Source organism: Cydia strobilella, chromosome 15, assembly GCF_947568885.1.
Source record: "Cydia strobilella chromosome 15, ilCydStro3.1, whole genome shotgun sequence".
NCBI classification, from domain to species: Eukaryota; Metazoa; Arthropoda; class Insecta; order Lepidoptera; family Tortricidae; genus Cydia; species Cydia strobilella.
The window spans coordinates 4475587-4489680 of NC_086055.1; the positions used below are offsets into that span (position 1 = coordinate 4475587).

Here is a 14094-nt window from a genome sequence, read left to right on the forward strand (position 1 = left end):
AAATGAACTTTAATATGAATAAAATGAAGGGTACATTTTTTTATGAGAGATAAAACTTAAAAAATATAATTTTACATAGGTACGTAATGTACGAATTTAAAAAAGTTACTAATGCATGCAGTTACAATTACAAAGAAGTACCTATATAAATAAACTCGCAAATCGATTAAATGAAAAAGGCATAAGTTAGTTCTAGTACTTAGGTACATAAACATACTTAAAACCTACAAAACAAACCTTAAAATAACTCATAATACCTACAATAAAAAATATGTGTGGGTCGTGGTGACGTGAATGTTCTACGCTTGCAAATGTTGCTGACCGTTTTTGTCAGCGAACGCGGTTATCGCACGGGTATGGCCGAGCCGATAGAACATGGTCCACGCCAACAGCATTGACACAATCTGAAACGTAGAAAAGACCATCATTTGTAAATTGGGAGCGTACTAAGTAGTTAGACAATCACGTTTAAATAACACTTGCACAGTCTGGCTGGGCTATCATAATCGCTGCCAACTTAATCGTAGTGGTCCGTCTGAGCTTATCTATTAGATTTTTTATTTTAGGCCGTGTACAAATGGTACGGCTCTGGGATTTAATTTTAATCAACGAAATGACACTATCCTCCTGAGGACCAGCGTCCTACACAGTACATAGGCCTCCATTAAGCTTTGACTCTTTGTCAACTTAACAGAGTTGAATTTAAACTAGCAAATTTTGATACCCGGTCGTAGGGTATACAAATAGGTATGCAAAGTTTTGCTGACTGTAAGTACTTACATATTGAAAATGCTCTTTTGTATGGAACTAGCTTTTGCCCGCGGCTTCGCCCGCGTGATTTAAGAATCTTATGTCGTTTTTTCTAATTTATAGGGTGCGGGGAGGCAGGGGAAGGAGATCTACGAAAATATGGTTTTATATCGACTTACAAAAGATGGTTTTTATGGTTTATGGTTCGTAGGTAGAATATATATATATATGTGTATATATATATATATATATATATATATGTCGGAGCCGGTAGCTCTAAGAAGGCATCAGGGGACCAGGCATCGGCTCCATGGTGGGCGAAAAACAGTGGGCATATCAATATCACGCACACAAGTCCAATACAATGTTAATGCAATAAACCAACTGACACTAGTAACTACGTATAGATGAGGTATATATAGATACAGAATGACACTAAATCACGCTGACAATTAATTAAGTTCCAAATCACAAAGAAATCACACCAAAACAATCAAAGCTTTTACACCACGAAGTTATCAAGAAACGGAAACGAATCCGTGGGTCAAGTGGTACAAGTATGTAGGTACTTAAAGCACACACGAAATCTCACGGCACGGTTACGGGACGGAGCGCGTCCCAACTCAACCATGGCCCATCTTAATGCCCGCTTGGCATTCAAAGCTAAGGTCAGAACAAAGAACTAATATCAAATTTCATTCAAATACCAGATCCACGGCTACGTTCGGCAGTGTTTACAATAACCGCCCCGTTTCAAGGAACAACGACATACTCTGTGACAATCACGCCTAATGCTGTTAATGTAAACATTTGACCAGGAATGCGGGCCACCTTCCTGGGCCCCAGCCATTATAAGCTTACAGGTGCCTTGTGCCGACATATATACATATATACCTATATATACATCTTGGCTGTCGTGCTGCGTCCTACATGGCGTTTTTTGCATATCATGCTGCGTCCGGCTGACTTCTTTTTTTTAAATTCTTTAAAAGAGTTTTTTCGAGTGAACGAATATGTCGCCCCATAAAACATCAGACTTAATTAACAAAGTTAAAAGAAAGTAAAGCTTCCAGTATACGGACGCAATATCGACCTACCTTGATTTTTCGTCAAAAGACGCAACTAATCATGCAGTGTTGTAGCAAAATAATGGCATGGAAGTCACATCACTACTGGAAATACATATATATACATATATGTAGGTACTTACGATTTTTTGCATTTTTCTTAAAATGGAAACCTAAACTTATAAGAAGCAAACAGACAACCACCTTCTTGCAGCACCTTGAATGTACTCATTTCACCATTTAAATACGGATGCAGGAAGTTTCCCGATGACTTACTCCGCCCGCTCCGTCCGTCCAAGTCCGTCCCGCCGCGCCGCCCGCACTCGCCTAATAGGTACCGATTGACAACGATCGAGACCAAATACAAATTTAAAAATCTATTAGGATAACGCGGGTCTCGTTCCATACCTCAAAAGCAAAAATAGAACCCTTATAAGATCACGTGTGGCTGTCTGTCAGTCCGTCTGTTACAACCGATTTGCTCCGAAACTACTGGACCGTTTGAATTGCAATTTGGCACAAATATGAGTACTTTCAAGAATTTTCATGACCACATTATTAAATTTATTTCAAAATCGATGCCATTTTCGTAATTAACGTCCCAAAAAAACATAAAAACGACACACATATTGATATTTAGACATTTTAACCACATTGCACCCCAACAGGGGAGATGGTTTTTCACGTCCGCCACGTTGGATTTTAACATCGTTGTTGTTTTCGAAATCAGCGACCCGATAAACCATAGAAACACCCATAGACCCATATTGATCTTCAGACTTTGTCTCCAAATTTCATCCATATTAATATTATAAATGCGAAAGTCGGTCTGTCTGTCTGTGTGTTACCTCTTCACGCTTAAACCGCTGAACCGATTTAGTTGAAATTTGGCATAGATGGTTCGAGTCCCGGGGAAGGACATAGGGTAGTTTTTATCCCAGAAATCATCCTTTAAGGGGGTGAAAAGGGGGGAGGAAGTTTATATGGGGAATTGATAAAAATCAGATTGGGTAAACAATAAGCTACGCAAATTACTAACTCCACGCAGACGAAGTCGCGGGAAAAAGCTAGTATAATAATAAGTCGCAGATTAATTTCTCACCGATATGACGATAATGAAGATCATCGTTACAAAATAGGCCCACAACAAGAGGTCTTCGTGACCACGTTCGCGACCCTGAAAGGGTGTGCTCGTGCTCAACACCACCAAGTGCACTATCTCAGCCGCCGTCAGAATTGCCATTCCTGATGCGTACTGTAAACAAGTAAGGGGTAATACCTAATATATACTAAGTACTAACTACAACCCACGTTATCAATGTTGCAATTCATTGAAAATTAGGGTTGGCACAACTATCTACCGCGAGTACCGCGGGGTACGATAACTTTCACCGTTGGTGTCCAACTTCGTCCAAGTCAAATATTAAAATAATAATTTTACCAAGAAATAGATACCTAAATATTAATTGAATTAACAATAAACAGAGCGGCGTAAAAATAGTTTCAAAGTAAAAAATATCTACAATACCTTATAGTCTAACCCGTTCGTATAAATATACCGCAAATCGATGTACAGGTTAGCCGTTTGGCACACACATACTAGAGGCCTTGACCCGCAGTTCCTAAAAATATTTCGCTGCGGGGGAGTGGTAAAACATTATTTTTTTTGTATGAAAAAAAAAAACAAAACCTATCGAGTATGGTATCATACGAAAGGGCATTTTGAGGCGATTCTAAAAATATATCACATCATTACATTTCGGGCATTTTTTAAAAATTAAAACAAAAAGAATTTTCGAAACATACCAAGTTTCGGCTCCTCCAGACACGATATGGCAGATTTTTTTTTGTACAATATACCACAAATGATACGCGATATCCTCATGTCTAACTCCAAGAAAGCAATTTTGAAAATAATATCATTAACATTTTTTTTTTATTCTTCAATTTTACAAAGTGACACAGTTCTACTTCAATACCTATTTCACGAGACTTATGGAACTATACTGCAGATACGGTACATACTAATCATAAAATGATACGTAATATCCATATATCGAACGGGAAATACCTCTTTAACCCTTTAACTGCGCCTTACATCAGTTGGTATAGTTACATAAGTGATATATTTTTAGAATCGCCTTAAAAAGCCCTTTCGTATGATACCATACTCGATAGGTTTTAGAAAAAAAAATTTTTTCCATACAAAAAAAAATATGTTTTACCACTCCCCCCGCAGCGAAATTTTTTTAGGAACTGCGGGTCAAAAAATTTGTTTTGGCCTCTAGTATGTGTGTGCCAAACGTCTAACCTGTACATCGATTTGCGGTATTCCTTTGAAATTGGGGTCGAGCGGCTTCCGCTATTAGCTTCGCCACCCGTCCCCAACTTCGCTTCTTGCAAATCGTAAATAAGTACTAAATAAATGCCGATGATACAAGTTATTATAATTTAATAGTAAGAATAACAATTATTTATTGCCACACACATTTATTGCTTGTTAAGGCGAAGTTATGTACATGTTAAATGCGAATTAAAGGTACATACGCATTTTTAAACATTGATAATGGGATTCGGTAATACACGAGTAATAAGAATAACTCAGGAGCTAAGTCGTTAGAAAAAATTACTAATCAAAATCAGCGTATCAGATGATATATAAAGCACAGGTGCTGGATAAGTGCACCGTATGTAATTGTCTATTCGTGTGGTTTTTATAAGTTAATGTAAGAATTCGCAGTTAAAATTGACTTTATTTCTATTATTCTTTATTTCTTTATTTCTATGCATGCATGCGTGACATGCGCGAAAAAGTTTGCATTACCACCATTTAACGTTTAATTAGTTTGTAGTATAACAATTATTTCGTTTTGTTGAAGCTTATGATATTGATGTAGATAAAGCAGTGTATGTAATTGTACATAATTAGGCAAAAAATACTCGTGTGATCCTTTTATGAAACTCATTTCATTCGTTTCATAAACCCACACTCGTATTTTAATGTCTTTCATTATGTAGCAGTCACATAAACTTAATAATAATACTCACACAGTTGAGTCTTTTCTTGTGCTGTGTAATAGCTCCACTGTAGCCGACCACAGACAGACAGATAATTGCGGCACCTATCGCTATGCACCATACAAACCCTTCGGCCATGCCCACGACGACTCCGCTTCCAACACCGAAGGAGAATAGGAAGAGGCCAAAGCCAAACTGAAAATAAGTTTTACAAGGTAAAATGTTTATCAGCGGCTAGAAAGTTAGAATCGAAGTGGCGGGAACTTTGAATCCACGTTTAACAGATACTCGTAGAAGGGGTCCCTTGTTTGACATAATTATTGAAAGTCATAATGTAATGATTGTCATATTAGATAATTCTGAATCGGTTAACTTTTCAGGATTTTTCTCGGGTTATTCTATAGATAGGTTAGGTTAGGTTTGTTTTATGGCAATCTTGAAAAGTTACGCGTTTCTGTGAAAAACCAAATTATGACTAATGATAGTATGACAATCATTACATTCTGACTTTCAATAATTATTTCAAACAATTAGAGACCCACTCGTAGAATGATGAAGCTATATCACTCTTTCATTTTTTAGTTTATTATTTTTTTGCGTTAAGGATGACTCACGCTAACGGTCCGGGTCGGGCACGAGCCGTCCGACACTTCGTTTTCTATGACAGTTGATCGGTGATCACATGATGTTTTTTATAGAAAATGTAGTGTCGGATGCTTCGGCCCAGGCCCGGACCGTTATAAGTTCTAACGTGAATCCTTTATCCCTATAGGTATTTCAAAAGAGGGGTGTTATATTTACATATAGACATGTTTCACTTAAATCCCCGTAAATTTGTATCTGCAATGAAAGCACAAACAAGCAAACAAACAATAATAATAATAAAATTAAAATAAACCGGCCAAGTGCGAGTCGGACTCGCGCACCGAGGGTTCCGTACTTTTTAGTATTATAGCGGCAACAGAAATACATCATCTGTGAAAATTTCAACTGTCTAGCTATCACGGTTCATCTATCTATCTATATATCTATCCTGGTGACAGACAAACATCAGACGCACAGACTGACAGACGGACGGACAGACGGACAGCGGAGTCTTAGTAATAGGGTCTTGTTGTTACCCTTTGGGTACGGAACCCTAACAATCACTAAACAATGAACTTTTATTTATTTTATTATTGTTTTTAATTTATTTTGATACACTAGCAGCTCTTGGTGCTGATGCGTGTTAATGTAGTAGATAAATCAGTTTAAACATGCTTCTTCTTTCTCTTTCTTGAATGTTGTCATTAATTAACTTGTTCATAAATTTTGTCATTAATTGTATAATCTTAGTCTCAGTTTTGGTTTGTAATTGCCCTGTTAATTTACTTATGTGCATGTACTGCATATTGTTTCTCTTCTCTCAGAGCAATAATTCGTCGCTCGCAAAAAAGTCGCTATGTGATTTTTTACGATTTTTCGGTTTTGATGCCATTTTGAACCTTATTTCTATACGCATATGCTCCAAAAACAGCGTGGCGCTTATTTCAATATTTAAGGATTTATCAAATGTAGGTATGTGACGCCCATACAATGAATGCTCTTCCTATAATCGCTAACTGGAATAAATCACATAACTACATTAGCTTATTTGAACAGCAATTACAGACGTGTGCTCGCTATGTGATGCTTGACACATAGCGATATTTTCTACAAGTTTATTTAAAAATGATTAGATGCGCTTGCTCCCGATATGTAGTTTCTCGCACATAGCTATATTTTTATACTAGTTGCAGTCGATGTTATGTTTCTAGACTGTGCGTTTTACTATACATAGCGGGATTTTCTTATAACAATCGAGTCTACCGTATATTAAACTATTATCTACCCTCAAGTTGTATACAGGTCCCTACTAAACATGATTATTTCATGTGAAGCGCTAGTGGCCTAGCTGTAAGAGCGTGCGACTTTCAATCACCACCAAGTACCAATGAGTTTTTCGGAACTTATGTACGAAATATCATTTGATATTTACCAGTCGCTTTTCGGTGAAGGAAAATATAGTGAGGAAACCGGACTAATCCCAATAAGGCCTAGTTTCCCCTCTGGGTTGGAAGGTCAGAGGGCAGTCGCTTTCGTAAAAACTAGGGATTAGTTCTGTTGTCAAGCAGACCCCAGGGTCCCATGAACCGTGGCAAAATGCCTGGATAACGCGAGGAAGAAGAGTTGACCCTAATATTTTTTGCCTATATTTTCAAAAGCCCGACTTTTAGTTGATTGCAGGTTTATTTCGGAAATTATTTAAAACTCAACTTTTTGAAATTCCTTAATAATCTTTTTTTTTTGTTGACAAAGGCTCTCCGGCTTGGGGAGGCATTTGGATATGTGGGACACCCTCCTGCAACCATCCTCTCCTAGTAAGAGGAGAAAAGGAGATATACCCACTAAAAGCCACTCCGGCGCTCACCCTTCTGGCCGTTTTCAAGGAGGTGCGGGATGCCTGAGATTCTACTCCTTCCAGCGGCCCTGGCTTATCTTACTCCGGAGTACCCACACCGCTGGAAAGGAGAGTCATTGACGCTTGACCCACTGCCAATCGTGTAGCGCCGTGTAGTGCGGACCCCCACAGCCCGCTGGCCCTGCTAGGGGTTTAGGCGGACAGCAAATTGTGCCCATCTTCTTCACCGCCGTCTGCGCCGGTTCGGGTGCGCGTCTTCAGCTCCTACTCTCACGCTCCGTTTCCGCGGCCTCCTTCCTTGAAATGACGGTGTAGCAGAAGAAGGCAACTGCGTTCCATTTCCTTTCGCTGCCCAACATAGTCATTAATACGTTGCGCAGCGAAACGTTCCCTAATCCAAGAGCCGCCGTCATGGTGCGACACTCTACGGCCCAACGATTGCATTCTTGACTGCAGTGTGCCTCTATGGTATGAGATCCATAGCGAAAGTCCTTCTTGTCCTTCTAGCTTTGCTGTATCCGTTCGTGCCCTTGTTGACGCGTCCTCGGCAGTTCATCGGGTGCAGGGAATTCATTTAGGGCCCTGCACCTGACCCTCTCCCTGTGCGCATCGGCGAGTACCAGAGCCTCTAATTATCACCCATTTTTTGACAACTTGAATCATGAAAACAACCTAACTTCACTGTGATTACTTACTTAATAAAGCAATGCAGGAGAAAACCAATGATAGTCCATTATAAGACTGTCATCTGATATTTGACTGTTGAATAAGTATATAAAGGGGAAGTTTGAAAGTAGCACCGGTAACGGAGAAGATGAGGAGTAGTATATAGGTTCGCGCCGTGGTATGGGCATGTAACGAGGAAAGATGAATGTCACATAGGCAAAACAATGTTAGGGATGAATGCTAATGGACGGAGAGCGGATGGTAGACCCAAAAAACGATGGATGGATTGTGTGAAAGAGGATATGAGAAAGAAAGGAGTGAGTGCTGAGGTGACCAAAGATAGAGGAGAATGGAAGAGAAAAACTTGTTGTGCCGACCCCACATAACGTGGGATAAGGGCAGGAAGAAGAAAGTCCTTAAAGAGATGAGACTTTTTACATTTCAAGATTTTAAAGGCAACATTTTGATTACAAAACTAGAAAAAATAGTTTTTTATCGTTTTTCTCCGTACTTCGTATATATGTATATTATTTGATTACTTATTGGGCTGGCAAATAATTATCAAACCAATTTAAATTAGTTACCTAGGTAAACATATTTAGTTCAAAGATATTGACTGAAACAAATTGATCATAGTTATAATAAAAAAGTACGTAGATTATTAATTCACGAATGAAATTCAATTATATTGACTTACATAGCATTTTTTTACGTACGTACGTAGATTTTTTCTGTTTTATTGAACGCTCACATCATATTATTAAATAGCCATGTGACGATAAAGAACAAAAAATGTATAGGGTCCTTAATGTAATGGTAAGACACTTAGAGGTTATTTATGACCCAAACAAAACTCGCTATGTGACATATTTATGAAAAAGTTTTTTTTTCATATTATTAAAACTGAAATATTTTTTCATGTAATTCCTTAATGTATGTTAAAGTGCAAATACTTTTGTCACAAAAATATTGATTCATTTATGTCCAATAATTATCGAAATAAACAGTTTTTTGTGTCTCCTGTAAAGTAGGTTAAAAACACATGGCGACTTTTGTACGCGCAGCGACGAATTGTGTTTATTACCTATAAGTGGAAACTGTTCTAACTGTACGTGTGATTATATGCTGTTTGTTTCCCTTTGCAATAAAAAAAAATGTTTGATGCCAATGTTTGTCTATCTGTCTGTGGCATCGTATCTCTCCAGCGGATAGGCCGATTTCGATGCGTTTTTTTACGTGAAAGCGTGTTTTCTTGTGGTGGTTCTTAGCTATGTTTAATGGAAATCGATCCAGCAGTTTGAAAATGATTTTCAAAATGATGTAAGACATTTTTGGCATAAAATGGATTTTATTGACAGGGGGTTTTTAAATTTTTTAATTTAAAAGTTGTTCCAATAAATAAAACAAGATCCTAAACCTTTCACTCACCCCATTACAAGAGTTGGAAATCAGAAAAAGTGTTATGAAATGACTTTTGGCGTCCGTGTTCATCTTGAATTTAATTTCACGCGCGTTCACTTTACACACTTATTGGTCACTGGTCAACTCAACTGACCCAACTGTGGCAACTGTTCGAATTTCGAATGGTGGATAATGTCAATGTGCATTCAAGCTTCAAAAATCTTTATTTGATATTGTGACATTGACATTACTTTCAGTGCATCTCACTCGTACTTGTATAATGGCGGTGAATACGAGTGATGTCTGATATCAAATTGAGAGCATTTTTGTAAGTTTAAATACTGCTCCAGTGTAACGTGAGCTTAAAAACGATTCGTAATCGGAGTGCCCACCGCGACCTCCCAGAAGTTTCTACATCTCTGTCTCTATCACTGCTACAATATTGGAGTGAAGAGATGAAGTTACCGTTCGAATCGACTACCTTTGGCTCGAGGTTGGAATAACACTAGGTTTTGTTCACTACTAGGTATCAGAGCGATTCGCAATAAAAATGCTTGTTATTTATAAGGTCCCTTCTCCACTGGCAGTGCGATGCGCTCAGGATAACTTTTCACCTGACTGCGACGCTAAGAAGGATCATGCGACATTACTATTTAATCTACAAGATTCGGCATTGAAATGTAATCACGCTCAAATCTGATCTGGGCCAGTCTCCGGATAACTTTTCACCTGACTGCGACGCTAAGGAGGATAATGCGGCATTACTTTTTAATCCACAAGATTCGGCATCGAAATGTAATCACACTCAAATCTGATCTGGAGCAGTCTCAGGATAACTATTCACCTGACTGCGACGCTAAGGAGGATAATGCGGCATTACTTTTTTAATCCACAAGATTCGGCATCGAAATGTAATCACGCTCAAATCTGATCTGGAGCAGTCTCAGGATAACTTTTCACCTGACTGCGACGCTAAGGAAGATAATGCGGCATTACTTTTTTAATCCACAAGATTCGGCATCGAAATGTACGAGTAATCACGTTCGAAACTGATCTGGAGCAGTCTAAGTGAGGAAGTGTATCTATCTACCTTACAGAAGACCACATCTATAAGCAATTCTGTAGGTCTGTGTGTAGGTAGGTACTTAGTGTAATGTTCATTCAGTTCATTGTTCCTGATGATGCATAAGGTTCCCAGAGTATTGGACGCGAATAGCTCTGAGGAGGTTGGCTTTGTCCCTTAACTTGTGAACCAGTGAATCTTTGTATAGTGCAACTCTAATAATATTAAGGCTTCATATTTATTGAAGATAGCGGGTGGGTTCAGTTACCCGTGAACAAGATGCAGGTAACTGCGTCGAAATATCGGGAGCTCGAAAACAATACAAAAGGTAATCACTGGCAATATAAGTCTAGTGAAACTAACCGTGAATCATTCAAAACTGTTATTTAAAATTTGTAAGTTGCATACAATCCAAAAATTTATGTAAAACGTATAACTTATAATTGCTTTTGTGTAGTGCAAGCTTTAGCCGATGCTTTCTCGGAAACCTTACCACACTTGATCACTCTTCAAAACAATACTATCTCTGTTTGAAGTGTTCTAAGTAGAGAGATCTAGTTGCATTCATACCGGATGTCATAGTGTAGTGTGACAAAATGTGATCTGTGGATAAAGATAAACACTGGCCCTGCGTCGGGTCGGTACGTAGGGTTACATACAATTTAAATTACCTACTTGTAGCCAATTATAGCTATTTACGCTTTGCTATTTGCTACCTTTTTCATTTTGCAATATTGTCTACTGTTCTGCTGTGTGTTCTCTTTATTGCATACTATTAGCGACCCGCCCCGGCTTTGCCGGGGTAGTTCAACTAATTTACATCATTATCTATCTAACCAAAAATAGATATAACTCCGTAACATTCTAAGGAAAAAACGTGCCACGAAAATCACGAAAATTTGATTCTCGATCAGATGGCGCCACTAGCTTTGGCCTACTCTCGTATAGAGGGCGTTGACGGTTTCGTTTGTTATTTATGATTTTAACGCATATCAGTGAAAGAACATGGGTCAAAACCATATAAAAATAAAAATTGCAAATAAAAGAATCATTTATCCATATTTACCCAACAATTATTAATTTTATTTTAATGTATTTTATTAACAAATTATTTCCTGTGTACTAACATAGTTCTAAGTATTACCTATTGTTACTAACATATTTAGTTTTAATTTAGGATTAGTTATTTTATTTTATTTTAAATGTAAATGGAATTTTTATTCTGAAATAAATTAATTGAATTGAATTGAATTGAATTTATCCATATTTAAATACATTTTAACGTATTTTTATAAATCTTCATTTTTAGTTTTTAAGTATGTCGATAGATGGCAGTGAATGAGGGCTAACGCGTATGATTTCGCCGCTAGGGGCGCTAGTGTAAATGGTGGTCTTTTCCATAGTTCGAAATGTCAAATGTCACTTGTCACTTAAACGACTGACAGCTGTTCTTTAGTCTTTTGGACATAGACCTAGCATTACATAGACCAGCTATACGCGTGCGCCCGTAAGGGATAGACATAGATGACGTCATAAACGTGGGGATACCATATTGGTAAAAATTACCCCAATATTTGATATCACGTTGGGGCGATTACCCTGGAGGCAAAGTTAGCTTGTTTGACGGTATTAAAAAATTGTTAAATAAAATGTCAATGGGCCGTTCTTTTTAGGCGTATAAACAATGAAATACCGCCTATAATTCGCGCAGGTGGTACAAAACTAAACATGTTTAGTAAATAAAACGTAAAATAAAATGTATTATGGGTTTTAATTTAAAGAAATCACAAATCGCAATCACACCAATTAATGTACACCACATTTAATCTTCACAACATTTGTTTATTTATTTTTTGGAATTAGAAGTACGAAAAAACTTCGAGGTCAAAATTACCCATAAAATTATGATATTTTCATCTGGTATCCCTAACATGATTGTTATGCAGCTTAATTAAGAAGAAGTTTAAAAATGGCTGACCTCAGATTCCTACCTACCTACGTAATTTGGGCGGATAATTTTACAAATAATGTTTTGTTAATTTGCGTAAATAATTGTGATATTTTTATTGTAATCGTTTGATTCTACATTGCTTTGAGTGTAACGTAATTTTACGATGTTATTCTCACATATTGCGTTAAGAGGAAGGTGTAAAATACCGTAATTACGTGTGAAAGGTTATGATCTCATATTTTTGCCCAGAGCGACTATTACAGCCGATTACAGAACAATTCACCAGTATTTTATCAAAGTTCAAGCATTCAAAACGCTAACCATCACTATATTTCATAAGAGAAAGCACAATTTCATACAAAACAACGATAATTAAACCAGCAACGAACAAACATGACATGTCACGTACTTATTTGTTTGCCACAACCTCGGTTGTGGCAGCGGTGGAAAAGTGAAACTATGACAAGGACAAACAATAACAGCGCTTTCTCTGCTACTCCTACTGAAAGATACATAAGACTATCCCGTTCGGTCATTTTTCCCCACCCCTCATGACCGAATTAGTTATACTAGATTCATGCTTTTGGACCACCATCAACAGAGGCGCCAGGAGTTGCTTGACGACCGCCATCTTGGCGACATCGAGTCGGGATTAATTTTTTGTTTTGGCTCATTAACGTTGTTTGAAGTGTAATACTGATAGCTTATTATGCAGTAAACTAATGAAGACGTGTGCGGATAATGTAGAATTAATTTAGATACGAGTTTATCCACCGTTTTGGCGTCACCGCCAAGTAGCTCCACGTGGCCCTTGTATAGTTGCTATCGCTATACAAGAGCTCATAATATCACAACTACCGAACAACGTCGTGCTCTAAGAGCATTTGGTATTTCTACCTCTAACCGTATCTGGATAGAGCCCTAGAGGCCATAATTGTATTATTTATACTTTTACCGTACACTGGCTGATTTACATCAAGATTGAAGAAATTTAACTCGATCCCACGTGGATCCCACTTTGACGTTGGCGAAATCATCGACAGTATCGATGGAGCCATTCTACATAAAGATTGATTGAACAGAGGCGCCAACTGGTGAGCAAAAAAACGATAGCCCTCATTGCAGAGTAAATTGTTTTTTTTTATCAACAAATAAAAAAACAGATCTATAGGTGGTCAAGCAAATCTTGACAGTAGAAAAAGGCGCGGAATTTAAGTTTTCTCTGGGACGATATCCCTTCGCGCCTACGTTTTTTTAAATTTGCCGCCTTTTTCTATTGGCAACATTGCTTGACCAACTATATTATTGTATTCTTTTTCCATGGGTCAAATCGAAACAAAAATAGTAGATTGTGTCACAAGGGAGCAAAATGACATATTTACGGCGAGGGCGTACAATTGAATCCTAAACGAAGCGAAGGATTCTATAATAGAATCCTGAGCGTAGCGAGGGATTCTAACATAGAATCCTGAGCGTAGTGAGGGATTCAAGTGTTAACGCCCAAGGTGAAAATAATTTTGCTACCATGTGACACATACTGCTTTTCACATCACCTATGAGGAAATTACATACATATATTAGGTTTCAAAACATTATTATTTTAAGCAAATATCGATACGGACAAAGTGCCAAAAATATGTATACACGACCTTAGTATAGGTAGGTACCTTCTGGCACTTTGTCCGTATCGATATTTTCAGACGTGACTGTACTGACAAATTAAAAGTACTTACAGCTC

At 37.8% G+C, this 14094-nt stretch overlaps 1 protein-coding gene across 1 annotated transcript; it reads right to left on the minus strand.

The window, feature by feature from the left end:
• LOC134747713 (uncharacterized) lies at positions 1-9529 on the minus strand. The gene is made up of 4 exons (XM_063682325.1): positions 9370-9529; positions 4866-5030; positions 2920-3072; positions 1-404 (listed from the first exon to the last, which is right to left on the minus strand). The coding sequence occupies exons 1-4, from the start codon at positions 9430-9432 to the stop codon at positions 300-302; spliced, it is 486 nt and encodes a 161-aa protein (XP_063538395.1). The 5' UTR covers positions 9433-9529; the 3' UTR covers positions 1-299.
• Between the last annotated feature and the right edge of the window lie 4565 nt (positions 9530-14094).